This window comes from Lachancea thermotolerans (assembly GCF_000142805.1).
Source record: "Lachancea thermotolerans CBS 6340 chromosome F complete sequence".
Classification (NCBI taxonomy): Eukaryota; Fungi; Ascomycota; class Saccharomycetes; order Saccharomycetales; family Saccharomycetaceae; genus Lachancea; species Lachancea thermotolerans.
Window position 1 is genome coordinate 1,153,394 of NC_013082.1, and position 26,321 is coordinate 1,179,714.

General features: G+C 48.8%; 15 protein-coding genes across 15 annotated transcripts; 9 read left to right on the forward strand and 6 right to left on the reverse strand.

The window, feature by feature from the left end:
• Window positions 1-75: 75 nt before the first annotated feature.
• On the forward strand, window positions 76-4,443 carry SPT6 (chromatin-remodeling histone chaperone SPT6; the record flags this gene model as incomplete). Its single annotated transcript, XM_002554752.1, has 1 exon — window positions 76-4,443. One exon carries the CDS (start codon window positions 76-78, stop codon window positions 4,441-4,443), a length of 4,368 nt encoding a protein of 1,455 aa, XP_002554798.1.
• A 1,003-nt stretch (window positions 4,444-5,446) lies between these two features.
• KLTH0F14058g (KLTH0F14058p) lies at window positions 5,447-6,547 on the forward strand (the record flags this gene model as incomplete). The annotated part of the gene is made up of 1 exon (XM_002554753.1): window positions 5,447-6,547. The coding sequence occupies one exon, from the start codon at window positions 5,447-5,449 to the stop codon at window positions 6,545-6,547; it is 1,101 nt and encodes a 366-aa protein (XP_002554799.1).
• Window positions 6,548-6,830: 283 nt separating this feature from the next.
• On the forward strand, window positions 6,831-8,072 carry YLH47 (Ylh47p; the record flags this gene model as incomplete). The annotated part of the gene is made up of 1 exon (XM_002554754.1): window positions 6,831-8,072. The coding sequence occupies one exon, from the start codon at window positions 6,831-6,833 to the stop codon at window positions 8,070-8,072; it is 1,242 nt and encodes a 413-aa protein (XP_002554800.1).
• Window positions 8,073-8,407: 335 nt separating this feature from the next.
• ANT1 (Ant1p) lies at window positions 8,408-9,388 on the reverse strand (the record flags this gene model as incomplete). The annotated part of the gene is made up of 1 exon (XM_002554755.1): window positions 8,408-9,388. The coding sequence occupies one exon, from the start codon at window positions 9,386-9,388 to the stop codon at window positions 8,408-8,410; it is 981 nt and encodes a 326-aa protein (XP_002554801.1).
• A 636-nt stretch (window positions 9,389-10,024) lies between these two features.
• Window positions 10,025-11,011, forward strand: SCD6 (Scd6p; the record flags this gene model as incomplete). Its single annotated transcript, XM_002554756.1, has 1 exon — window positions 10,025-11,011. One exon carries the CDS (start codon window positions 10,025-10,027, stop codon window positions 11,009-11,011), a length of 987 nt encoding a protein of 328 aa, XP_002554802.1.
• Window positions 11,012-11,072: 61 nt separating this feature from the next.
• Window positions 11,073-11,663, reverse strand: NAT3 (peptide alpha-N-acetyltransferase complex B subunit NAT3; the record flags this gene model as incomplete). The annotated part of the gene is made up of 1 exon (XM_002554757.1): window positions 11,073-11,663. The coding sequence occupies one exon, from the start codon at window positions 11,661-11,663 to the stop codon at window positions 11,073-11,075; it is 591 nt and encodes a 196-aa protein (XP_002554803.1).
• A 78-nt stretch (window positions 11,664-11,741) lies between these two features.
• KLTH0F14168g (uncharacterized protein) lies at window positions 11,742-13,091 on the reverse strand (the record flags this gene model as incomplete). Its single annotated transcript, XM_002554758.1, has 1 exon — window positions 11,742-13,091. The coding sequence occupies one exon, from the start codon at window positions 13,089-13,091 to the stop codon at window positions 11,742-11,744; it is 1,350 nt and encodes a 449-aa protein (XP_002554804.1).
• Window positions 13,092-14,172: 1,081 nt separating this feature from the next.
• RPS23B (40S ribosomal uS12 domain-containing protein) lies at window positions 14,173-14,771 on the forward strand (the record flags this gene model as incomplete). The annotated part of the gene is made up of 2 exons (XM_002554759.1): window positions 14,173-14,237; window positions 14,393-14,771. 2 exons carry the CDS (start codon window positions 14,173-14,175, stop codon window positions 14,769-14,771), a joined length of 444 nt encoding a protein of 147 aa, XP_002554805.1.
• Window positions 14,772-15,042: 271 nt separating this feature from the next.
• On the reverse strand, window positions 15,043-16,146 carry SPN1 (transcription factor SPN1; the record flags this gene model as incomplete). The annotated part of the gene is made up of 1 exon (XM_002554760.1): window positions 15,043-16,146. The coding sequence occupies one exon, from the start codon at window positions 16,144-16,146 to the stop codon at window positions 15,043-15,045; it is 1,104 nt and encodes a 367-aa protein (XP_002554806.1).
• A 234-nt stretch (window positions 16,147-16,380) lies between these two features.
• On the forward strand, window positions 16,381-16,533 carry TOM5 (Tom5p; the record flags this gene model as incomplete). Its single annotated transcript, XM_002554761.1, has 1 exon — window positions 16,381-16,533. One exon carries the CDS (start codon window positions 16,381-16,383, stop codon window positions 16,531-16,533), a length of 153 nt encoding a protein of 50 aa, XP_002554807.1.
• A 453-nt stretch (window positions 16,534-16,986) lies between these two features.
• Window positions 16,987-17,826, forward strand: MSS18 (Mss18p; the record flags this gene model as incomplete). Its single annotated transcript, XM_002554762.1, has 1 exon — window positions 16,987-17,826. One exon carries the CDS (start codon window positions 16,987-16,989, stop codon window positions 17,824-17,826), a length of 840 nt encoding a protein of 279 aa, XP_002554808.1.
• Window positions 17,827-17,851: 25 nt separating this feature from the next.
• On the reverse strand, window positions 17,852-19,513 carry NUP57 (FG-nucleoporin NUP57; the record flags this gene model as incomplete). The annotated part of the gene is made up of 1 exon (XM_002554763.1): window positions 17,852-19,513. The coding sequence occupies one exon, from the start codon at window positions 19,511-19,513 to the stop codon at window positions 17,852-17,854; it is 1,662 nt and encodes a 553-aa protein (XP_002554809.1).
• Window positions 19,514-19,682: 169 nt separating this feature from the next.
• COG2 (Golgi transport complex subunit COG2) lies at window positions 19,683-20,429 on the reverse strand (the record flags this gene model as incomplete). Its single annotated transcript, XM_002554764.1, has 1 exon — window positions 19,683-20,429. The coding sequence occupies one exon, from the start codon at window positions 20,427-20,429 to the stop codon at window positions 19,683-19,685; it is 747 nt and encodes a 248-aa protein (XP_002554810.1).
• A 487-nt stretch (window positions 20,430-20,916) lies between these two features.
• Window positions 20,917-23,619, forward strand: CTF4 (chromatin-binding protein CTF4; the record flags this gene model as incomplete). Its single annotated transcript, XM_002554765.1, has 1 exon — window positions 20,917-23,619. The coding sequence occupies one exon, from the start codon at window positions 20,917-20,919 to the stop codon at window positions 23,617-23,619; it is 2,703 nt and encodes a 900-aa protein (XP_002554811.1).
• Window positions 23,620-24,450: 831 nt separating this feature from the next.
• Window positions 24,451-26,163, forward strand: RRP9 (ribosomal RNA-processing protein RRP9; the record flags this gene model as incomplete). Its single annotated transcript, XM_002554766.1, has 1 exon — window positions 24,451-26,163. One exon carries the CDS (start codon window positions 24,451-24,453, stop codon window positions 26,161-26,163), a length of 1,713 nt encoding a protein of 570 aa, XP_002554812.1.
• Between the last annotated feature and the right edge of the window lie 158 nt (window positions 26,164-26,321).

The following is a 26,321-nucleotide window of genomic DNA, read 5'->3' on the forward strand; positions in this document are numbered from 1 at the left end:
GAAAGAGAGAACAATTAGGCTCTGCAGGCTATTTCTTTGTTGCGGTAAAGACTGAATCCAAAGTCTTGAGCCATAATGTCCAGCGAGGAAATAAAGAGGGCCGATGACCCGGTTGTGGACGATAATGTGGACGGCGATAAAGCCCCTAGTGATGAAGAAGAAGGCGAAGACGTCTTTGACTCCTCTGAGGAAGATGAAGACCTAGACGAAGATGAGGAAGAAGCTCAAAAAGTGCGTGAAGGCTTCATTGTCGACGACGATGAGGAGGGGCGTGCTTCTGCCGGCAGGAAAAGAAGCAAGAAGCATAAAAGGCGGACAAGAGAGGATGAAGACGACAGACTTTCAGAGGACGACCTTGACCTGCTTATGGAAAATGCCGGCGTTAAAAGGGCGCCCAGCCCTGATAAGTCCAAAGCCAAGTTCAAGCGGTTGAAGCGTGCTGGAGACGACAGCGAAGAACCCTCTGGCGATTCCGCTTCCAGAGGAGCTAAGGCCACATCTCGATTCGATGATTTCTTTTCAGATGACGAAGAAGAAGTACCCACAAGAGATGAAGCTACTGGAGCCGGCGAAGGTACCACGGGGGGCAATAGAAACGCTGAAGTTGGGACCATTGACGAACTCGACGACTTTATTGAAGAAGACGAGTTCTCCGACGAAGATGAAGAAACGAGACAACAGAGAGTCCAAGAGCATAAGATGCTACGCGAGCAAAGAATGAAGCAACCAGTTCAAATCACTGGTTTGTCATCCGAGAAAATAGACGAAATGTATGATATATTCGGTGACGGACACGACTACGATTGGGCTCTGGAAGTCGAGAACGAAGATGTAGAGGGCGCAGATGCTGCAGAATCAGCTGAAAGAACAGAGGATGGAGATTTCGACGCTGCGGGGGGCGAATCCAAAAAGCCCAAAATCACGCTCCAGGATATCTACGATCTCCAGGATCTAAAAAAGAACTTACTCACGGAAGAAGATATGGTTATCAGGAGAGCTGACATTCCTGAAAGATACCAAGAGCTAAGAGCAGGTATGAAAAACTATGGGAACTTGAGCTCAGAAGACCAAGAGGCAGAGAAAAACTGGATAAGCAGCAAATTGTCGTTAGACAAGAACTTTGATCCCGAGTACGACCTTACCGAGTTCAAGGAAGCTGTAGGTAATGCCATAAGATTTGTGAGTAAAGAGAATTTGGAAGTACCGTTCATTTACGCGTATCGTCGTAACTACATTTCCTCCAAGGAGAAGGACGGCTTTGTTCTGAATGAGGATGACCTATGGGAAATTGTTCACATGGACTCAGAGTTCCACAGTATAATCTACAAAAGAGATTATGTTAAGAAGTTCTATGAGCAGCTCGGGGTCCAAGATCCCGTTGTCGATGAATATTTCAAAAACCAAGGTTCGTCAATGACAGAATTGACCTCTTTACAAGACATCTACAACTACTTGGAATTCAAATTTGCTCGTGAAATTAACGAAGCATTATTGGCTCAAAGTAGTGGCTCCACCAAGAAGCACATGAAGAACTCAAGTTACGAGAAGTTCAAATCCAGTCCTCTGTACAGCGCTGTGAGTCAAATCGGTATCACATCGGACCAGATCGGTGAGAACATTCACTCAGAACACCAGATTCACCCTGTTGTTGACCACCCGGATCAAAAGCCTCAGGACATAATTGAGGACTTGCTGGCAAACTCGAGTGCCGATTTACAAGCCTTCTCTTCAAATCACAAGTTGGCGCTCGAAACTGTTCAGAAGTACTACTCTCTGGAAATAGCGAACAATCCTAAGGTTAGAGAAAAGGTTAGAGCAGACTTCTACAAGTACTACATTGTTGATGTCGTTTTGTCGGTCAAGGGTAAAAAAGAGATACAAAGGGGATCTCCTTACGAAGATATCAAATATGCAATCAACAGAACTCCCGCTCATTTCAGAAGGGAGCCTGAGGTGTTTTTGAGAATGCTCGAAGCGGAATCTCTGCATTTGATGTCTATCAAAATCCACATGTCTTCTCAAACACAATACTGTGATCATTTGTTTCAGACTGCATTGGACACAACAAATACTTCTGAAATTGCAACTGAATGGAACAACTTCCGTAAGGCCGCTTTTTTCACAGCGCTGGAAAAGATATTCTTGGAGATTAGTCAAGAAATAAAAGACGATTTGAAAAAAGACTGCCAAAGACTGGTTTCCAAGAGCGTTCGCCATAGGTTTATGACTAAGCTTGACCAAGCGCCCTTTATTCCAAATCCTCGTGACCCAAAAATCCCAAGAGTTTTGGCAATAACTTGTGGCCTGGGCCACTTTGGCAAGGATGCAATTATTGCTGTCTACGTTAATAGAAAGACTGATTACGTGAGGGATTACAAAATCGTGGAAAACCCTTTCGATAGGCACAACCCAGAGAAATTTGAGGAAACACTTGATAACATCATACAAACGTGTCAGCCTAATGCTATTGGTATCAATGGGCCTAATCCAAAAACTCAGCGCTTGCTGCGAAAAATTCAAGAAGTTATCCAAAAGAAGCAAATTGTTGATAACAGAGGACACAACATTCCTGTGATATATGTTGAAGATGAGATTGCTACACGTTACCAGACTTCTGAGCGTGGTATTCAGGAGTACCCTAACAAACCTCCGCTGGTGAAGTATTGTATAGGCCTGGCGAGGTACATGCACTCCCCTCTTTTGGAATATGTTAATCTAACACCTGATGAACTGATGTCGCTGTCAATACATCCAAGCCAATCTCTTCTTACCCGGGAAAATTTCATGAAAGCCTTGGAGACTTCTTTTGTTGATTTGGTGAATTTGGTTGGTGTTGAGGTGAACAAAGCGACTGATAGCGCATACTACGCGAGATGCCTGCAGTATATTTCTGGGCTCGGGAAGCGTAAAGCGACGGACTTTTTAGAGTCTCTGCAGAGACTCAATGAACCCCTTCTTGCCCGGCAACAGCTGATCACGCATAACATCTTGCACAAGACAATTTTCATGAATTCTGCCGGTTTCCTCTACATCTCTTGGAACCAAAAGAATCAAAGATATGAGGATCTCGAGCACGACCAGCTCGATAGCACAAGAATCCACCCAGAGGATTACCATCTTGCCACGAAGGTTGCTGCAGACGCACTAGAATACGACCCTGATGCTATCGCAGAGAAGGAGGACCAGGGAACTATGAGCGAGTTCATTGAAATTTTGAGAGAAGACCCGGAATGCAAGAGCAAATTGGAGTCGCTCAACTTGGAGGCATATGCCGAGGAGCTCGAAAAAAACACAGGGCAAAAGAAGCTCAACAACTTGAACACTATTGTCTTGGAGTTGTTGAACGGCTTTGAGGAATTGCGGAATGACTTCCATCCTCTCCACGGCGACGAGGTCTTTACCACGCTAACTGGTGAGACAGACAAAACCTTTTTCAAGGGTTGCATTGTTCCCGTCAAGGTCGAGCGCTTCAGGCACAGCGACATCATATGTACCACAAACTCCCAAGTTGAGTGTATCGTGAACGCACAACGCCATGCGGGGGCACAGCTCAAACGGCCAGCTTCCGAAATCTATGAAATCAGCAAGACTTACCCCGCTAAAGTCATCTTTATTGACTACGAGAACATCAGCGCTGAAGTGTCGTTGCTAGACCACGACGTGAAACACCAATACGTTCCAGTTCACTATAGCAAGGACCCATCGGTGTGGGACCTCAAGCAGGAGCTCGAAGACGCGGAAGAGGAAAAACAAATTGCGATGCGCGAAGCCCGTGCGAAGCGGACACACAGGGTTATCAATCACCCTTACTACTTCCCCTTCAACGGGAAGCAAGCTGAAGACTACCTGAGAAGCAAAGAGCGTGGTGACTTTTTGATCCGGCAATCGTCCCGGGGTGATGACCACCTGTCGATCACATGGAAGCTGGACAAGGATCTGTTCCAGCACGTCGACATTCTGGAGCAGGAGAAGGAAAACCCATTGGCGCTGGGTCGCGTGTTGATTGTAGAAGGCCAAGTCTACCATGATCTGGACCAAATTATCGTGGAGTACCTGCAGAACAAGGTGAGACTCCTGAATGAGATCACGTCTAATGAAAAGTTCAAGAAGGGTACGAAGAGAGAGGTCACCAAGTTCATTGAGGACTACTCAAAGGTCAATCCTAACAGGTCGGTTTACTACTTCAGTTTCAACTACGAGCACCCAGGCTGGTTCTACTTGATGTTCAAGATCAATGCTCAAAGCAACCTTTACACCTGGAACGTCAAGCTCACCCACACGGGTTTCTTCCTGGTTAACTACAACTATCCGACCGTGATCCAGTTGTGCAATGGCTTCAAAACTCTGCTGAAGACCAGCAACAGAGGCCAGAGATCGGGCGCTGCTACCGGCAACGCCCCTGCTGCCGCAGCAGGTGCTGCTGGTGGGTACTACGGGTACTAGAATGTATATGAGAGATCACCATTCGTTAGCGAATTGTATATATAGCGAAGAGCAGTCTTGAAAAGAGGTGCTCGTTAAAAAGGATATCAGCAAAACCGGTTTTTTAATATTTGTAAGAGAAGTAGTGCATTTGGGCGTCTATTTTCCCACTGTCTAAAAGTCCCAGGTTAGCCCAAAACCAGCTATACAATATTTCCTCAACACAACGAGACGCTGCGAAGGCCCCTGCTACTCGAAAGGTCACCTACCAACTGTTCAACTGCCCGCGTCTCCCCGCTTATGTCAGCAGAGCCCGAGCAGTACCCACGTGACGCGCTACCCCTCTCCCGCACGTGACGCACCGCCCTTCTCCCGCTTGTCCAGGGTCGCTTTTCCACTTCCAGGTCCGGTTCGAGTACCGTCTCCCCCGGCAACCCATTATGAGCAACTACCTTCATACAGCTGCCCTTCAACGATGAGTAATCCCGGATTTTTTGGTTTCCCCGCTTCTCCCGGAGTGTTGATTTTTGGCTTGGGTTTCTCCGCTTCCTCGTTTCCGATGGCTCCGCCCCACGCTGCATAGGGCCCGAGTAAGGCACGTTTGTTGGAGGGCATACTGACACAATGCAAGAAAATGAGTAACAAGAAGGCTGTGACGCAGCAGCGTTCAGACAGGTATGACAGAGAGGGTGAATGACTGATTAGCGAAGGCAAAGAACACTGAAATAGGCCCTGTATATCAGTGGGGTACCGGAAGAAACCGGTATGAATTCAGCAATAATTAAACAGCAGAAGGCTGAGCGAAGCTTCAAATATAGAGGTCTATTGTCGCTAAACGACAGAGGTTGAAACTTTGATTTTGAGAAGGCCAAGGAATTCGACGCGCGGCACAACAAAGAAGCAAAAAAGCAGTTGCATCAGAAACCTCCACCAGTGAAACCAGTTTTCCTAAGGTAATAAAAAGTGGATCTGGGTTCCAACTTGCTTGTTTCCGCCAGCGTTTCTGAAACAGCAAAGCACAAAGATGACAGAAAAAGCTGTCATTGTAATGGTGGGGCTGCCGGCGCGAGGGAAGTCATACATTGCACAACGGATCGTCTCGTACTACCGCTCGGCCTATGGCGACGGCGGGGGCTGTCGGCTGTTCAACGCGGGAAAAGAGCGTCGTTTTCTGGCCGCGGACGCTCAGGATGCGCCACCACACCCCGCCCTGTATCGCACAGTGACACACCAGCCGCATCAGCCGCGCCATCCGGGTGACAGTGCCGAAATAGATGATGACCTTAGTGGCGCTGAAGCAGAAGTCGGCACCGGCCCGGCGCCACCGCAGACACTGTTCGACACACAGAACGACGACGCGGTGCGCGCCAGGGACCAGATCGCGCTCGCCACTGTGCAAAAGATGTGCGTGTGGCTCCAGTCCGACAACGCGCACCGTGTCGCCATTTTCGACGCCACCAACACTACGGCAGCCCGGAGGGCAATGGTCGTCGACACCATCCGTCTGCACACGTCGGGACAGACCCCCGTTATATTTATTGAAAGCATCTGCACGGACGCGGAGGTTATCCACCAAAACATTGTACACAAGGTGCGCCACTCGCCGGACTACTTGGAGGATCCGGACAAACACTGGTGCTACCTTGATTTCAAGACGCGGCTTGAAAACTACGAGCGGATCTACGAGCCCTGTGACCTTGCGGCAGAGTTTCCGCAACAGGAGTTCTCTGAGTCTCTTGCTCTTCTTCGGGTTGTCAACCAAGGCGCCAAGATACAGCTACAGGGCCAAGCCTCGCCTGCGCACGAAAGCACGCTCATGTGTCTCTTGCACGGTATTTACCACAACACGCTGGATGCAGCGACCTTCCTCCCGCTTGCACTCGACACTATCACGAAGGCTCGGTCCGCGTGCTCCTCCACTTCTTCTTCGCTCTTTTCACTCTCGAGCCTAATGCTTTCCAGTAACGCGACTGAGGAGGAGAGGGTTCGAGAATCTGTGGACGAGGCCGCTGCCAGCGACCCTAAGCCCCCGAACCGGGCGCTTGAGCAGGAATTGGAACTGATCCTATCCGGCGCAGCCTCTCGGGCTGAGCAAGGATCTTTACGACGAGACGCCAACGATTAAGCTACGATTTGACGAAACCCTACCGCTATAGACGCCGCGACAAGGAAAGAAGTCGCGCAACTGCGTATTTTGTAACAGTAGTACCAAATTCTTTAATATTAATATGATAATGATGATGATGATGATATTCTGATGGGAAGCTATCTGCTCTCGAGGCTTTGTTGTTGTGGATCTCTAGGCATGTGCTTCACTTCGCCTGGAAACGTGTTTAAAATTTTCCGAGTTATTATGGATCAAGTATACCATCTCACTAAAAGCCCGTCAATACTTCGAATCACTGACGATGTTTATAGTGAAGTATAGACCACCAGTTATTTCAAGAGTCGGCAGACGTACTGCTGTACTGAAACTCGGGATCACCCCCAGGACTTACACCTCGCAAGTCCCCAATCCATCCAAAAAGCCCACTGAGTTGGCCAAGGTTGATCAGGATGCCGTCAAGCTTTCTCTTTGGGACAAAGTCAAACATGAAGTGCATCACTACTGGGACGGCACTAAGCTCCTGGGCCTGGAAATGAAGATATCATTCAGGCTCCTCATGAAGACCGCGGCTGGTCACCAGTTGAGTCGCCGTGAAACCTTACAGCTAAAGAGAACCACACAAGATGTTGTACGATTAGTCCCTTTCTCAGCATTCGTGCTCGTGCCATTTGCAGAATTGCTGCTGCCTGTCGCTTTGAAGCTATTCCCAAACATGTTGCCCTCAACATATGAGTCTAAAAAAGACAAGCTTTCCAAGCTGACGAGCTTACGCCAGACCCGTGGCCTTGTTTCTAGCATCATAAAGGAGCAGAACTCTCACTTTAAGCCCAACGACATTAACGACGAGCAAAAGCTCGTGTTCAACAGCTTTTACAAACATGTGCGTGCTACTGGAGAGCCGGAATCTCGTCAACAACTAATCCATGTCGCACGTCTATTCAAAGATGACACCGTGTTAGACAATGTTACGAGGCCTTATCTGGTCGCACTAGCAAAGTACATCAACTTGCAGCCCTTTGGAACGGATGTGATGCTTCGTTACAGAATTCGCTTTAAGATGTTGGAGCTCAAAAAAGATGACTTCGCCATATTCTACGAAGGCGTACAGTCTTTGGACTCTGCTGAGTTGCGTACTGCCTGTGCATCTCGTGGTATCCGTAACTTGAATGTCGAGGACTCTGTGCTTCGTGACAACCTAAGTATTTGGTTGAACATGCGGCTGAAGGACAAGATCCCCTCTACCTTACTCATCATGGCTACTGCTTACACCTACGGTGATGTCAGTTCCAAAAAAACACTGTACGATGCGTTGTGCGACGTCTTGAGTGGTATTCCCGATGAGCTGTATCACGAAGTCAAGGTCAACGTTGTGGAGGAAGAAAATGCTACTAGTAAATCTAGAATGGCCCAAATCAAAGAGCAAGAGGAGATCATGAAGGAGGAAGAACAGCAGGAGAAAGATGCACTTGTGAGAGTCAGGGATGAGTTGAATCTTGATGATGTCGACAAGCAAGCGCAACTTCAAGATAAACGCCGCGATTAACCCGACAAACAATCTGTACATAAAAATAAACATTCCTCAGTCTTTGCTAGCGTATGAGTTTAGCTACTCAGATGGCAACTCGCATTCTTTTCTCTGTAGCGCAAGTCAGAAAAGTCCTTTGACGTGGGGAAAACTATATATTCATGCCTCAAACAACCTCGCACGACTGTTAATTTTCCATCTCGAATGAGCGGGTTCCTGAGCGCCTTGTGGATTGAAACTTAGTTCGTCCAATAGTTGTTAAAGGCTCTGTAAAGCCATTTTTCAACAACCGCCGTCAATGTGTCGATATCTTGAACTCCATATTCATAAACCTATACTTAGCTGAGACCATATTAAGCCAGTCGGGCGCGACGGTTTGCTTTTATGTACCGAAATAGTCTTCTCATCAGCTTGGTGAGCTCGCCCTTGAACATAAACAACAACCCTTGGACTAAAAGACCTTTACACAATTGGGGAGCGATACCCTTCCAGAGGGCCAAAAATCCTTCCTGTGTGTATAAGTAATGAAGTACCTGCTGAAATGATTGGAATTGCGAGCCTGTGCGTTGCAAGTACGCCTTAGAGATGATCAATGGTTGAGTAATCAGAGTTGAAATCATCTTGGAAATGAACCCTAAAGCGAAGTTTTGTGCCGGGCTCAGCTGAGCTGAAGTTTCCATGAGTTTACCGTCGTTTTGTGACTGGGCGCTCGAGGAAATGAATATGTCCTTGAGCCTTTCATATGATGCAAATGTGATCGAGGGATTGATTGTCAGAATCAAAGAAACCTTTAAGCCCCTCCAGAATCCACTAATGTTTTGCTGTTCCTTGTAAATCTGTCTAACAACATCCACGAACTTGGCTTTATTGTTGCCTTCCAGGGTTTGCTGCCTGGTCGAAATAACCCCAACTGGGTTTGTGAATACTTGGGAGACTGCCGCAGCCACAATCCCTAGAAGTAGCTCTTCTGGCGTTGAAAACTTGGTGATCTTGCCCTTGAGGAGCTTCAACCGAAAGAAGCTTTTCCGGACCACGCTGTACCAGAAGAAGTAGGAAAAGCTCTGCAAAAACCCAGCTACGATAGACGCAGGAAGGCCTCGGTACAGTCCGCCAATACCCCTGTTCTTGATAATTTTGATTATAGCATCAAGGGTATTCCTATAGCGGGTCTCTTGGGTCTCTCGCTTTCCCGCCCCCTCTGCATCGACAGTGGCCTCCCCGCTGGATTTGTTTTGTGTTTGAATTAAGGTCTTGACCACGTCCAGAGGGTAGACTAATACATTGGCCAAAGAAGACGCAACAGCGCCGGTGATTGCGCTTTCCAAGGAGGCCATTCTTACGGATCTTTGGATGTTATAAGTTGAATTTGGAGCGCGCCCTCAACCTCAATATACTTCGATGGCTGCTTGAGGGTCGTCACGTGAAAATGTGGCTTTCCCTCAAAAGTCGTCAAGAGCCGTCTACCATCTTGTAGCATGCTAGGTATTGTCTGAATTTATCGCTGAGTAACCGCTGCTATCTACTGCGTCAGCCTCCAGAACGGCAGAGGCAACCGCGAATACCAAATCTCAGATGACTGAGTTGCGGTGTTGACGCCACAGTACTAAAGCTTCGTGCTAGTCTTTCAACTGATTGTTTGGAACTTAGTGATGATCGACATGGTCCTTTCTTTCACCGGAAGCGTTGTGCCAGGTTTTAGGCTTATACAAGTGCATTGTTGATAAAGCTCGAATAAAAAACAAGCAAGCCCTCCACGGCAGAAGGAAACATGGCAGATACCCTGAGTAATACCGGGAGGATAACAATGGTTCCAGTTGCCTTGAAGCTCTTTTATGCCATTTTTGGTATGTTTGAAGGTCTGCGGTCTGTTGATGTCTTGTGATACGAAGGAAGTGCAATAAAAGTTAGTTCTATAACCATATCGACGTCAAGTTGGCAGATCAACATCAAGCAACTGTCACACGCAGGAGATGGCTCAATATATTGGCAAGACCATCTCTCTAATCTCGGTCACTGACAATCGTTATGTTGGTCTTCTAGAAGGGATCGACTCCGACAAAGGTGTTGTGACTCTTAATAGAGTGCGTTGCTTCGGCACTGAGGGTCGTAAGCAGTGGGGTCCTCAGGAGATCTACCCAAACCCCACCATTTATGAGACGGTCACTTTCAATGGTAATGACGTGAAGGATCTAAGCATTCTGGACGTCTCGCTCGAGGAAGTGCAACCAGTATTACCACCACCTCAACTTGTGATGCGACAGCAACAGCAGCAGCAGCAGCAGCAGCAGCAACAGCAGCAGCAGCAACAACAACAACAACAACAACAACAACAATCACCATCGCAGTCCCAACCCCAGATCCAACAGCCCCAGGTTCCAGCTGCAATGGCGGGATACGGTGTCTATGCTCCATCTGCGCCCGCGGCGGCGGCTGCTCAGGCTCCAAAAGATGCTCCCGCACCCCAGCAATCCCCTCAACAGCAGCCCGTACCAGAGCAACAGCCCAATCGCTCAAGAACTAGGGAGGCTCCTAGAGAGCCAAGGGCCGTGAAGCAGCAGCCTCCAAAGCCCGAACCTCGGAAAGTGGAGATCCCCACCGAAGACTTCGACTTCCAGTCCAACAATTCTAAGCTTGAGAGAGGCCATGACTCCACTGGCTCGGAAGCAGAGCATCAAGAGAAGCCTGAATCAGACGAGACCTTTTACAACAAGACTTCCTCGTTCTTCGATACCATATCCACATCTACCGAAACGAACACTAACATGAGATGGCAAGAGGAGCGCCAGCTCAACATGGACACATTCGGGCAGGCTAGTGTGGGTAACAGGCGTGGTCGCGGGGGGTTCCGCGGACGTGGCGGCCGTGGTGGTCGTGGTGGTCGTGGTGGTCGTGGTGGTTCAAGAAGGAACGATGGATTTAGCCGTAGCGGTCCAACTAAAGAAAGAATTGAATTCTAGTTGTGTTCAGTACTCAACCTTTTGTAGATACATAAGTGTTTGTCCTTAAAATCGGTATTGATTAGAAACGTACCTCGTGTGGGAAGCAGCGGTGCTTTCTGCCATCTTTCCTTATGCTGCGCCCACCATCTCGCGCCATAGCCTTACGCATATCAAATGCATCTTTGTCGTCATGAATTTTGTTCAAGCCTGTTGGGTACGAATCAGCAGATGAATTGTAATAACCAACCACCCTTCGGAAAACAGAGTATCCTAGCTTCTCGTAAAGCTTAAGAGCAAGGCCGTTATCGCATTTCACAAATAAGTCGATGAAGTTGACGTTGTGTGGCTGGTTGTCAGTGATAGTCTCTAATGCACTACAGAGACCAGATGCTAGGGCAATACGGCGGAACTCAGGAGCTATTGTGACTGCTGTTATATGAGAATGCCATTCTGGCCCCTTTCCTTCTGTCTTGGCCATCATGTATCCTGAAATTTCATGCTGCCCGCCAGCCTTGGGCTTGGTAACTTCCTGGCTCTCGAAGAATAGCTCCGGCCACACTATTAGGTATTCCAGATAAAACTCCAAGGGGAAGTTTTCTGTCAGTACATCTAGGTTGACATGGTTCAGGCTCAGTAGATCTGTGGCCTCGAAGGGCTGGACAGTAGTCATTAGGTATTTTAAGTGAAGTGATATTTATATATGTTAAGAGTCGATGAGCTACATTAAAACATGGGATACCGTGAAAAGTTAGCGACTCTCAAAACACCAAACTTCAAGATCTCCGCCCGCATATGAAGCCGCAATCCGGTTGTCACAAACGTCTAAAGCCTTAACCCTCTTGCTCTCAGGAACTGCTTGCCAGGTGTCGCAATTGGAAAGATCGACTGCATATATTCCTGAGTCGCACCCGACAACAAGGCCGCAAGCGTGTAGGAAGGCTTTGACGATGGGCTGCGAAAACTGGTCTTGCGCGATAGTAGTTGCCATGTTTCTGAGAATCTTATCGTAGTAAATTTTGGGGTTCGCGTCGCTGAACTGACTCAACTCAGAAAAGTCCGGCATTTCCAGCAAAATGAGTCTCATGAACGGAGTGTGAGACGTTGCAACAGCAATCATGGTCCCTTTTTGGACGGGTACAAGATGTTTGTTTGTGCTCGTAGGGTCAGTGGTTTGTTGTAGGTTCAGGAGGCACATCGAACGCGCATTAAACGAATGCGCACTGAATTGAGCGCTGTTCATCGCGATTCTGCTCATTTCCACCAGCTCACCGCCCCTCACTCCAAGCACAATAATATGCGAGAAGTCCAGCCTCGTAAGAAGTAGCAGGGGGCATTTCTGGACAGGCTCCTGAACCAGTTGAAACGAAGTGCATGGCGTAATGAGCTTGAAAGAGTCGTAGAGCTCTGCGGAGGAGGAGTCTAGATCCAGAGAGTGTAGTTTAACGTGGTTGTCAAGGCCACAGCTGAAGCACAAGAAGCGGGCGCTATCCCCTACTTGAAAGAACTGGATATCGGTGACGATGCGAGCATGGAGCTGATGTCCGAGCACGCGCTCGAAGCTAGCGTTGTACACGCATATGCTACCATTGAAACCGCAAGTGTAGTAGAACGAGGATCCTGCAAGCACGCCGCACTTTTTCACGACTCCAGATGTGGACTGGAGCTCGCGCAAAACGCGAAGGTCGCGGTCGTAGAAGTTCACCGTCCTTGCAGCTGTGGAGGCCGAAAGGTAGCCGGCAAGAGGGCCTGCCCCAGCACCGAACTGCAAGTCGATGGTCATTGAAGGTGGTTTTCTCTCGAGCGGCATTGCAGCCGCGTGCTGCGTGTAGTCCCAGGCGCGCACCCCGAAGCGGGGGTCCAGCTCCGGCATCGCATCGTTGAGTGAATTTTGCGCTAGCTGGTTTGCGAGCGCACTCTCGTTGTACTCAACACGCTCTGCAACCAGTGTTTCGAGGGTCTCGTATTCAGCAGCCTCCACTGCCGAGCGCGGCAGCCCGGTCTCCTGCATAAACTGTGAGAGTGAGGCCTCGTGTGCGTGCTTGGCCAGGTATTGCGCCACGAGGATCTGCGTTAATCGATCCACAGTAGATTGTGTCATGCGATGTAAGTGATTGCGTGCCACGATGCAGTCTGCGGTTGAAGACTTGTCGTGGTATGGTCGGCAGATCCATCAAAGCAGGTCCGCGATGAGCTCCAAGGCCCGTCCATATCGATCTCATCACGTGCTCTCGCACATCACAGCGATCCAGATGCCGACGCACGACAGCGGGCTTGGCATCCTATTTCTTGCACGTGATCACAAGCACTCTCGTGCTCGTAGCGGCGCCCTCAGACTTCCGTCACGGCACCTGCACGCGCCAGTCGTGCTGGCATCTGTCTCTGCCGCCTTTTCTCCCCTCGCTCGCGTTCCGTGGATATTGGTTCACCACCTCGGCGGCTGATCTTGCGTCTCGAAAAGCTTTGTTCTATTCGTAAACCCTTGGTTTGGCGCGCGCGGTCGAGAACCAGCAAACAAACCCTCTTTTGACCCTATGAAGCGCACTGCCGCAGACATCTTACCGGTTCTCGTCCAATGCCACCAGTTTGGAATTACTCTTCCGGCGGTATAGACTTTAACTAGTACAGAAGCTCAGCGCTTGGATCTCCGGCATAATGATTCTGTACGAGACTACACGCACGTGACTGTTTTTCATTGTCATAAGTTCGTGTAATCACGTGCTTCGTCATGTTGAGATTTACGTTTGACTGTTCCTGAACCCATGCACCAACTGTACGCCGGCAGAAAATGTTCGGGTGTAACAACTTCGAGACTGTTGGCAAATTTTGTGCGTCTCTCCACGAGCGGGATGCCCAGACTCAGTGACGCCTCAGAGAGGCCAGCAGGCGCACCCATCGAGCAGTGTTTGGCGAGCGGGAGCCTAGCCGTGGCGGCCCCCGCCTAGCATCCTCCCCCCCGTCCCGGTGGGGCGTCCGCCTAGCGCACCAATCGTCCCTGCCTGGGTATCGTGCCACTCGTTTGCCCCGCGCGGGAACCCGGCTCGCGGGAGGCGGGCTGGCGCTGGCAGGTCAGGCTCTGGCCACCGGGAGTGTCGATTCTGATTGTATAGTGAAAAAAAGAGTTTAACGAAGGTTACTGTCTGAACCTCTATCAGAAACCACATAACAACAATCAAGCAAAGATGGGTAAGGGTAAGCCAAGAGGTTTGAACGCCGCTAGAAAGTTGCGTGTCCACAGAAGAAACAAGTATGTTGTTAGTCCAGAGATGATGTTCGACGCGGAACGACAGACGTGGTAATCGGGACACGGGCATGCGTTCAGCGCATCCTCGTCAGGTCGCCGGCAAGAAGCCAGTCTGGGTCGGTTCGCGACGCGAGGTGCGGATCAGTGTACTAACTCAGTTACAGCCGTTGGGCCGAACAATCCTACAAGAAGAGATTGCTAGGTACTGCCTTCAAGTCTTCTCCATTCGGTGGTTCCTCTCACGCCAAGGGTATCGTGTTGGAAAAGATCGGTATCGAGTCCAAGCAGCCAAACTCTGCTATCAGAAAGTGTGTCAGAGTCCAGCTGATCAAGAACGGTAAGAGAGTCACTGCCTTTGTGCCAAATGACGGTTGTTTGAACTTCGTCGACGAAAACGACGAAGTCTTGTTGGCCGGTTTCGGTAGAAAGGGTAAGGCTAAGGGTGATATCCCAGGTGTCAGATTCAAGGTCGTCAAGGTCTCTGGTGTCTCTTTGCTAGCTTTGTGGAAGGAGAAGAAGGAGAAGCCAAGATCCTAAGCTGCGTGCTCGAGGTCCCACGTTTTACTCCTATTTTCTATACAAAACCAATCCCCACGGTTACATATTAACAATGTACTCAATATAATTGCACGTTTAAAACGCTTACAGTTTTTTCAGCGGATGCGATGAGCGAGCACGGACGACCTGCTGCGTTGTTGTCGGATCGGGCCGCAGGCCCTGTATAGGGCATGTTCCTTCTGCTCTTCGACGAGGTAGCCGAACTCCCAAAGACAATTATGCACTCTGAACACTACATATCACTCTTGCTTTACTTTGTACGCTTGGTCCGCTTTGCAAGCCTGGAGTTTAGCCTCTTGAATGTTTCACTATTGTTCAACGACGAACCCACGCCCGAGCTCCTCAGATTCGAGGGCATTGAATTCAAATTGCTCACAGGTGCGTACTTGTAGTCCGTTGTTGTTTGAGAGGGAGCGGCAGCCCTGTTCCTTCTCGCCGCCGCCAGCTCGTATGCAGACTTCCCGCTAACGTCATCCTCAGTTCTTCTCTTCTTGGACTTCTTGCTCTTGGCGCTGTCCAGCACGGCCTTTTTGCGGTGCTGTTCCACGTCGAAGTCAAGCTTCATCACACGTTTGTCCCTGTAGTTGTCTGAAGCTCCAATAATTGGTCTAGTCCACTCTGCCACCATTCTGTCCGCCAGACGCGCAAGTTTGGGCTCCACGCGCTTGGATTTTGTGTAAAAGATGACCACCTTTCCCAGGCCACTTTCTTTCAGGTGCTCAGTTTTGATAGGTAGAGTCTCTAAGGCTGCAAACAGCGATTTCTGGATCTCGAAAGAAGGTAAGGATCCGTCCGGCAGCGGCTCAAGCCAGATCCGCACGCTCTGCAGCAAGTTGTTGTCGAGGATCGTGTCAGCGAGGTGCGCTTTAGACAGTGTGCTCACTACCTTGGGCAGCAGCTTGACTTTCTCCATGGCAACCGCGGATTCATCTTCACCTTCCAGCCTGCGGTTCAGCGTCTCGATGTCCCTTTGAGCCGCGACGTTCATCTCGTCTTTGAGCCTCAGAATTCGCTCATCCAGATATTGCTCCAGGTCGTCCTCATCTCTTCTGCTTCTACGCGACTTAGGCTTCTTCAGCAGCCTATCAAGTCGATCCTCAAGCTCTTGGCGTCTTCTGGTGCTTTGGTCTAGGCCCAGTTCCAGATCGCGGTCGTTGCCTGCATTGATAATGCGCTGGGACTCCAGTCTTTGCTCTGTTGATACTGTGTCCTCTTCATCTGAGTCTCCCATGTCAATACGCTTCCGCTGTCTTTCTGTCTGTGCTGTGCCGAAATCTTCACTCGCGCCGTCTCGCGAGTCGAATTCGTGCGACTCTGTGAGGCCAACACTATATTCTGGTTCTTCGCTGCTCATGATCCTCTTTCTTTAAAGCCCTGGGATCCTCAACCTTGCTTGGTCCACGATTTATTGATGGTTTGCAGGTAGCGCTTTTCGCCTTAAAGTTTGACAAACTTCAATCCCTTCGTACATACGTATTTCTCAGAAAATTTTCAAAATGTTACCTTTAAATATTCAGCGAGATTCGTCACAAATAGCACATTGATTCGGCTAAGCTCAGCAGATTCAATACCTCTCAACTCCCGTTAAATGTTTGGACTCCCACAACAACCTCCAAGTGAGGAAGAGAAGAAGATCCACGAGCAGCAGTCTAACCAGACCCTGATCAACGCTGGTTACGCAGCTGTACTGCTTTGGGTGTCGCCTATCGTCTGGCACTTCGTCAAGAGACAATGGAAATAAATTAGCGCCACCTGCGGTATTTAACGAGATCTAACTGTATATATGCATGCTCAATGAAAGATTCAAGTGGAAGACGAGCGAGATTCAAAAACCGCAATTTAATCAGATAGCATCAATTTGTGCGAATAGGCGCTTCTTGGCTCCCTTTGCCACTATTGCTCATAAAAAAGTAGTACACTGATCCTCTCAGGGACGTTACGAAGTGTAGCCCGGTCCCTGGCACATTTTGCTCAGAGGCGGTCGTTGCGATCTGGCTCGTAGTCGAAGCTGCCATTTTAATTGGCTTTTATCTGTCTCTCTTGCATTTTTCGCTCCTTGACAACGTTGATTGACGCTAGAAGTGGGAGGCGTGCTGGCTCTTGTGCTACTTTGAGCCCTTTTTAGCTATTTGACATCTTCCCCATTCCAGAGAAGCTCTTTATTGCTGTCTGTCCACGGTTGTACGCAGTCTCAATGCCATTACACAAGTTCATCCAGAACAATTGCATAGTGATGCAACTGAGGCTTGGCTACAAAAGCTTTTCGCCGCCGAATGAGTCCCTTGTTCATATAAAGATAATAAGAGAGCTACAGAAGCTTGGTAATGTTCTTTATGCATCGTCAAACGCAACCGCCTGGCAACACACTTTGAAGAGAAGCCCGTCCAAGATAGATTTGGTGATTTCGAGTAATGCACTAGGAATGCTATCAGCTGTACTACTCAACTTACGAGGGTTTACCATGTATAAGGACATGAGGATCTTACAGCCGCATACAGTGGAAGAGCCTCTTCTGTCGCTAAATGCGTCAAAGGTTTTGGAAGGCCTTCATAGGTCTGTGAATGCTCAGTGGACGAGGGCTAACCATAGACTTCAATCAGGATCCCGCGAGCTACCACCCTTTATTCAAGTAGATCCATGGTTCTTTAGAAGCATACCCGCCAAAGAGGTTATGACTTCAACAAACATACCTATGAGCACCGAGTACAATGCGCCCTCTGATGGCGACGTTAGGACTCTCAATTTCACTGGCAGCCGGTTCTTCGAATTTGACAGGTGGCAGCCAAATGATCATGATCCCTCATTGCCAGAAAAGAGCGAAATGAATGACTATTTTGAGTTTGTGGGGCCACAGCTGAATGATAAGAGCGACGTCTTCTTGGAGCCCGTAATATACCCGGATTACGATTCCCTTCCGATGGGATTGAAAGATTGGCTGGGTGGAATAGCGGAAGAAAATCCTCAAGGCTGGACCCCTGAAGAGACTCGCAAACTTGATTTCATGCTACATGGCTTTAAAGGTTTCGAGCAATAGTTGGTAATGTTAAAAAATGCATGAATTAGGTCGTTAAGTTACATATTTTGCTGACAGTTTTATCGTCCTTTTCAAGGACGTCATGGAGATAGCACAGGCCGCGTTGCTGGTTGCTCAATATCTCAGCAATCTTGTTGACTCTGCTTTCAACCTCGTCATCAAGTCTCCTATCTTCGGATCTTCCTGAACTGCTGCTTTGGGCTTTGGAGCCGCCATTTTCACTAATTACAACTAAGGTACTGTCAAGTTGGTCAGAAATGGTTTTCGCTCTTTCTTTTAGAACTGACAATCTTGCCCACAATTCGTTGCTCTTGCCAAGTCCGGCTGGATCGTTGCTTCTCTTTAACAGCTTTTCGTATTCTGTCCACATGTTCTCTTCAGCAACAGACAGTGGGAGCCCCTTACTCTTCAATATAGCCAGGTAAGACCCTAGTTTGAGGATTCTTTGCTGAATCTTAACGTTTCTTGTTTGTGCTTTCAAAATCCTGGAAGCAGTCTCCAAGTCATGCTTCTGCGTGAGTTGAGTAAGCTTGTCCAGGATTTGATTGAGTATGAGGCGGGCCTGAGCAACGTTATCTCTTTGTAAATTATTACGCTGATTCAGATCGTCAAACCCCAGTGCTTGGACGGGGATGACACTCGCCGAGGTCTTTTGTAGCAGCGCTTCATCCCAGTCTTCTTGGGATACATCAGCTGGCTTGTTGTATAGCATAGCTTCGGTTTCATTAACCTTGTTGTAAAAGAATGTTTTCAGTTTACTTCTGGACGACTGAGGATCCCACGACTCCTTGCACTTGATGATTTGTTCCTGGATTTGTTGAGGGTAGTTCGACTGTTGCAATAGCTGGATCTGCTGTTGCTGTTGCTGTGGCTGTTGCATTTGACTTCCAAACATTGGCGCAGAACCTGTAGGTTGCTGTTGGCTGTTTCCGAAAAGGCCTCCAGAACTTGTAGACTGTGTATTGGAATTACCAAATAGGCCACCGGTTCCGGCACCAGGTTTGTTTCCGAATAGTCCTCCTGATGAATTTGTACTCTGTTGATTGTTGTTACCAAACAATCCTCCCGATGGGTTGGAACCTTGCTGATTGTTGTTGCCAAACAGCCCTCCTGAAGTATTAGGACCTTGCTGGCTGTTGTTTCCAAATAGTCCTCCTGTTGCGTTTGGGCCTTGCTGGCTCTTATTGCCGCCGAAGAGCCCGCCCGGAGCGTTTGAGCCCTGTTGATTGTTGTTACCAAATAGCCCGCCCGTTGTGCCCGATTGCTGGCTGTTGCTGTTCCCGAACAGACCGCCTGATGGGTTTGTGTTTTGCTGGCCTGTATTTCCAAATAAGCCTCCGCTAGCCCCTTGGTTCTGCTGGCTGTTAGCGCCAAACAGGGATCCGGGTTTTTGTTGTGCAGCATTGTTTTGACCAAACGAAAACCCACCTCCAGGGTTCGTTACCGCGGGTTTGTTGCCGAAAAGACCACCAGTAGCACCTGCGGTACTATTCTGCTGCCCAAACAGCCCGCCAGCGCCTTGGTTCGCCTGTGCTGTGTTGTTTTGACCGAACATTGAGCCAGATGCTTGAGCTCCTTGTCCCGCGTTATTGAAATTCCCTGCCGAACTCATTGGCTTGTTTCCGAAAAGCGATCCAGAACCCGCATTGGCGGTGGAATTGTTGCTAGATTTTCCGAAACCGAACATGTACAATCGCTGCTTTTATTTGAATTCAGTACGTATCTATGCCTGCCTGCTCGAAAAGTTTTCAGAGTTCGCGAACTTCAGCCCTTTCGTCACAAATGATCATTATTCAGTTGTGTTGAGGGCCTCAATTACGATGAGTTACATAGTGTTACCAGGCTCTGGGAGCTGGCTATGAACTTTGCGCAAGTAGTTGTGCAAGTGTTGCGCCCAGCTCTTCTGTCTCTGTGGGTCTTTCGAGGCACTTATCGCACAAATGATGGAGACACGCTCTGAACTGGTCTGCGATGCTCTGGTGCTCAATTCTGATCTGCGTGAGGAGAGGGGACTCAATTTCCTGCATCTTAAGCAGCAACGTGTGCGATTTGCTTGATATCTGGTGTATCTGCAGCACCAGATCGCTGCATAGAGACACCTCAAGGTCTGTCTCTTGACACAAAGAATCGAGACGCTTGCACAGCTTGCGTCCTAGTTCCATCATTGAGGACAGAACTTTGCACTCTTGCAGCGTTTCCGACAGCCTGTCTAGAGTGCGTAGGTAGTCCACGGTGTCGGTCACCACTTCCCTCGTGTTAGATATGTTGGTATCTTTGAGCTCCCGCAGCTGGTCCAAAAACTTGGCTATGTCCATCCTAACACCTTGTAGCTCGGGTCTGGCCTCCGCGGAGTCGGAGAACTGCTCACATAGCTTAGTGTAGTCATTGTAGCTGCTGCTGGATGTCTCTAGCATTACCTTGTCCATTTGCTGAGTGAGCTCTTGGAGGTCCTTGGCTAGTGTATTGAGTGGGACGTACTGGAAGTTGTTCTCTAGGAGGAAGCTGTCCTCATCAAAGGTGTCGTTCTCTGCATAAGCCGTGAATAGCTCTCTACTGACATTCTTAGATACAGGAAGGTCCCAGCTCTCGTCCAGCAGGTTCATGTTGGAGCATCTGCTTTGTTCTAGGTGTGTTAATACAAGGTCGCGATCGAGTGCTTTTTCACGAAGTTCCTTCTCGAGCGATGAGGGCGGGTCATACTGCTAAACTCGGGCTCGGAAAGAGACCTCTTAGCCAATGCTCGGCCACATTGCTGGATGCTGCTCTGGAGACCTTGCCTCGTAGTTTGGATGGTCCGGTTTTACTTAGGCTCAATGCTCGGCTACTGTCTGCGCCTTGTATAATAGCTTTATCAAAGGCATTCGGTCGAGAACAGAAGACTCAGGTTCATGGTCTTAACAGCTGCTTAAGCCAAATCCATGGCGCCCTGGCGGTACCCCGAATAAAGCTACTCCCCTGACTTTCCTGCAGTTGTTTGGCTCACGTGGACCTGATCCACGAATTTAGCTTCTTGATCGCGTGTAGAAAACCTTGACGCGTACCCTGCTCATCCATCTGTTTAACGCGACACGAGGTAACAAAACACCGCCTATGCCTTCCACGATTGAGAAGTCGATATTCAGCTCCGGCGGGAAAACCTGTATCGGCATTTCGGCGGATGGAACGCGTTTCTATGCTGTCAATAAGAACGGACTGACCAAGGTCCTGCCACTTGATAAGCCCGAAGAAGAACCTGACGTTGTGGAAACGTGTAAAGACCCCAGCTCCCTAGCTGTCGTATCCAATTCGCAATTTGTGGTTACTTCGTTGAAGGGAGACGTTTACTTGTGCAGCGTGGCGGAAGCCCAAAACCATCTCTTGCTGAGGTGCGCGCTACCAATACGCGACGTTGCGCTCGTGCACAATGGCAAGACAGCAGCAGTGGGAGGCGATGATCTGGAGCTGATCTTGGTGGGGTTAGCCGATGGCTCGGCGAAGACGAGGACTACCGTGACGCTGGAGGATCAAGTGCGCCATCTGTCCTATAATCAGCACATGAGTATACTGGCGGTATCTCAGGTGAATGGCAGTATCCACTTCTACTCTATGAACTCTGCTACGCCACACCATATTCGCAAACTCGATGGCTACATTGGTAGCCACTTCTACAACGACAATTTTCAGGATAAGCTCCTTCAGTCCATCAATTCCGAAGAAGCGGAAGATATAGAAGACGGGGCCGGGGACCACGAGTATTGCGATCAGAATAGGGTTTGCACGCGTGTTGCATGGAGTCCACAGGGCCTCCAGTTCGCAATCCCGTGTGAAGATCGGTCCGTTAAGATTTTTAGCTTGAAGGACTACTCCCTCTCGCATTCACTGAGCTCTCCCAGTATCAAGAGTCAATTCGCTGATCTGAGCTTTAGCCCGCAGACTGGCGCCTTTATCGCAGCAGTCGATCTGCGGAACCGCGTCACCATATGGGATGCCAGCACCGGCGAGATACATTTTACTAAGGAGCTACCGCAGAGAATTACAAATATATGCTGGCAGCTCCAGCCTGACAACCTTTTGGACCTTCACCTCGGTACATGGACAGGTGACATAGTGGTAATTCGTGGTGTCGCAGAAAACCGAACGGCCCAACCTGTTCCTCCCGAGAAAGCGGAACAGCCCCAGAAACAGAATGGCCTTTTCGTGAGCTCCGATGACGAGGGTGAGGAAGCCGTGATAAATGGCTCTCCGGCCCCACTTGGTGAAGGCTTAGGCAGAACGATAGGACAAGATGACGATCCGTTAGGGTCAGAAGGTCTTTTCACCGATGAAGAAGATGAGAGTTCTAAGAGAAAGACATTTGGAGATGAGGATGATTTTATAGACGACGACGATGGTGCTGGGTATGTCAATAAAAGACCAAGGTACACACCGCCAAGCATTCCGCGAAATGCGGTCCGCGCCATAGGAAGAAGGCCTCGAAAGTTCCGATACCGGCCATTTTCACAGGGTGCTACGCCATTTGGGTCTTCTGACAGACGATACTTAACTATGAATAACATAGGATATGCCTGCACTGTTAGAAGTGGAGATGGTGGAAGCTCTCTTCGCAGCACTGTAACGATATCATTTTTCGATTTAGGTCGCTTTAAAGAGTACCACTTTGAGGACTTGTTCAATTACGACGTATGTGCCTTGACAGAGGAAGGTGCTTTATTTGCGCAGTCAAAGCTGGGCCAATTACATTACAGAGCGCACAACAACTATCAGTCCTCGTGGACAAAGAAGATTCCTTTGCAAAGATCAGAAAAGATTACAGCTGCTGCCGCCACTCCAAAAAGAATTATTGTGGGTACATCTTTTGGGTACATTAGAACATTTAACCAATTTGGGATCCCCTTGGGAGTCGAGAAGATGGCACCGGTTGCCGCAATAGCTGCCCACGAGTTCAAGGTTTTTGCGGTCCACTACTCTTTACATCACGGCATCACATATACATTGTTTGAGCAAGACCCCAAAACGCAGGACAGGTATTTCCAGCGAGAAAGCTCACTCCCTATCACACTTCCGTCTAACCTTGAGGCTGAGGAAGAGTTCAACGAAACGTTTTCTGAATTCAACCCACTTGGGATCAAGTCCCTCTTCTTTTCGGCTTATGGCGATCCGTGCATTTTTGGGTTTGATGATGTACTGCTGGTGCTGTCCAAATGGCGGTCGGCTGCTCAAAGTCGGTGGGTGCCCCTCCTAGATGCCCAGCTCGAGCTTTGGAAAATGTCTAATGGTAAGGATGTTAACGACGTGCATGTGTGGCCATTAGGACTAACCCACAATATCCTCAATCACATATTGGTGAAGGGCTATAACATATGGCCTGAGTTCCCTATGCCTTTGCCATCTGAGATGGAGGTGAGAGTCCCCTTGCTTGTCAAAGACCAGGTGGAAGTTAGCAGTGAGGGGAAAGAATCTGGCGAAGTGGTAGTGCCGGCCTCCATGGCAGCCGAGGAAGAGTTTCTGCGCTCTAAAATATTGGGCGAACTTCTCAGCGACACTCTCGAGCATGAGGGTGAGGTTTATGGAAATGAAAATCAAATTCTGATGGCTCTGGCGGGTGCATACGATAAGTCGTTGCTGCGCCTGTTTGCTGCCGCCTGTTCTGAGCAAGAGGTCAGCAAAGCAGAATCTCTAGCCCTAGAGCTAAAACAAGACAAAGCATTGAATGCGGCGGCCAAGGTTGCTGAGAGGGCAGAGCTGATGACCCTTGTTAAGAAGGTGAACGACATCAGAGAAGCTCGCTTTGAACAGCAGCTTGGAAATACGTAGCCGATTATGGAGACCATTTCTCTTCTTCGCGTTCTATGACTTCAACCTTCAAGCTTGCGTTTCTAAAACAGCACACAATGAAGTTCAATATAAACTGCGCAGCATATGTCTAGAACACAGTGCGCCTCTCCCAGTCATCTCGCTCAAAGAGCAGTAATGCTTTCCAGCTTGTCTTGCGTGCCATCTTCTAGGTTGTTGCTGTTTCCGTCAAAGCCAGCAAGTATTGTGGTTTTAGGCAGAAAGAAACTCGTTGAATTATGCGCCGCACGCGCTCACACGCTCATGTCGCAGGTGGTGTTATTCAAGTACGTTGCAGCTCTCCCGGCTTTTGCGCGTGTGCCAACAACCGCTTAAAATGCAGCAAAGAATCAGATAAACCAAAAGATGCAACAATTCGCCTCTTTCCGTGTTTATGCTTCGCTTTCAGCCACCTCTCAGGATAAGCCGGGCAATATTGTCATCTAGAGCAGCGATGGATACGCGGCTTAGAAGGCTCATTTTTTAAGTTCATGCGTCGCATAGCCTCTTGTTATGAACAAAAAGTGCTTCCTTATCAACGTTCAAATAATGCCTCGCGGGCTCGGGAGCCGCAAAAATTCGCCAATGTCTTATCCAACTAAGCAGGCTTCCTATCGAGCTTTTAGCTCGCTAGCGAGTACTTCTGAGTATTAGCCGCCGAGCTTATGAGGGCATTTTGTACGTCCATTTATATAGTATGTCACGTGATGATAGTTTAAAATGCTTCGTCAGTAGCCTTGTAGATTTAAAAAATTTGATGCTCATCTCAAATGGGTTCAACCATATAGCTGTAGAAACAGAAGTTAACTGACCATGGCTCGAACTAATGTTGAGAACAGGAAGCGCAAGAGATCTGGAGCCCCAGATCCTCGTAGTAATTTGCCAGATGAAGAAATAACGGAGCCCTCATCTAACGACGAGGGAAGCGATGGAGAGGCGTCCTTGGGTGGAAACGAAAACGAAGAGATAGATTCAGAGGAGGAGTTCCAGCACGAAAATGCGGCGGACAAGAGACGTCGGTTGGCCAAACAGTACCTGGAAAATTTAAAGGCAGATGCCAACGAAGTAGTTCTGCAGGGCGAAGCTCGCGTACAGGAGGATGAAGCGCAGATCAGCGATTATAACAACTTTGATGCACGCGATCTCGACCGCGAAATTGTCGCCTCAAGATTGAAGCAGGACGTCGCGGAGCAGCACGGCCGAATCTATCGTTTTATAGGTGACAAGTTGCTGATTAGCGAGGCAAAGATCTCTTTTAGCAGGGTCGGTGAGAAGAATCTTACTGCAATCAGTTGCTACCAGCCCGTTATCAACAAATTCTCTCATGAGGAATCCCAGAACAAGAGCAAGGGGCGTATGTTTGCCTATACTGTGAGCAAGGACATGTCTTTAACGAAGTACGACGTGACCGATTTCAACGCGCGGCCCAAGAAACTGAAGTTCGCCAAGGGCGGCCGCCGCTTTATTCCTGAAAGCAACTTCGAGTTCGAGAACACTACTGAAGGCCACTACGATGAAATTTTGACTTTAGCGGCCTCGCCGGACGGCCGCTACGTTGTCACTGGTGGGAGAGACAGAAAACTGATTGTCTGGAGCACGGAGTCCTTGGCGCCAGTGAAGGTTATCCCCACCAAAGACAGAAGAGGTGAAGTTTTGTCCGTTGTCTTCCGCAAGAACTCTGACCAACTCTACGCTGCATGCGCGGACTACAAGATTAGAACCTACTCTATCAATCAGTTTTCTCAACTCGAGATTTTGTATGGCCATCAGGACCTTGTGGTGGGTATTTCTGCACTAGGAATGGAGAGATGCGTGACAGTTGGGTCTCGTGACCGTACCGCGATGCTTTGGAAGATCGCCGACGAGACTAGGCTAACTTTTAGAGGTGGTGATGACCCGGAGAGACTTGCGAAGAAATGGATCAAACAGCATACTGAGAAGACTGAGGATGGCAGAGAGATTCCACCCAATGACAGCGAAGTTCCCGAGTTTTACGGAGAAGGAAGCATTGACTGCGTAACGATGATAGACGACTCGCACTTCATAACAGGCTCTGATAACGGCAATATTTCCCTGTGGTCCTTGTCGAAAAAAAAGCCAGTCTTCACTGAGCGTGTTGCTCACGGTATTGTCCCACCCCCCTCTCCATTACAAATTTCGGCAGAGAAGGACGAGGCAAAACGTGAAGCGCAACTACAAAACAAACAAATAGCACAGCCACACTGGGTGACAGCCCTGTACGCAATTCCTTACTCCAATGTCTTCATCTCAGGATCATGGGATGGGAAACTCAGGGTATGGAAAATTACCGAGAACGTGAGAGGGTTTGAACTATTAGGCGAGCTTCCTGGTTGTCACGGCGTCGTAACACACATCCAAGCAGTCGAGAGCGGTAAGCACGGCAGAGAGACTTTTCGCGTACTTGCGAGCGTTAGCAAAGAGCATAGACTCGGTAGATGGATGACCAAAATTCCCGGCGCAAGAAACGGGATATTTTCGGCGACAATTGAGCAAACCGGCTTCTAATCCGAGCCGTCATTATAGCATAATAAGATAGCATGTAAGATAGCAACAGATTTTCGACTGAAAGGGCAAACCTTAACATGAGACAGGTTCAGACATTTCCTAGCGCGCTTCTATGATGGGACTATCAGCTCGAGTTAATAGTGTTACAAGAAGGTTTT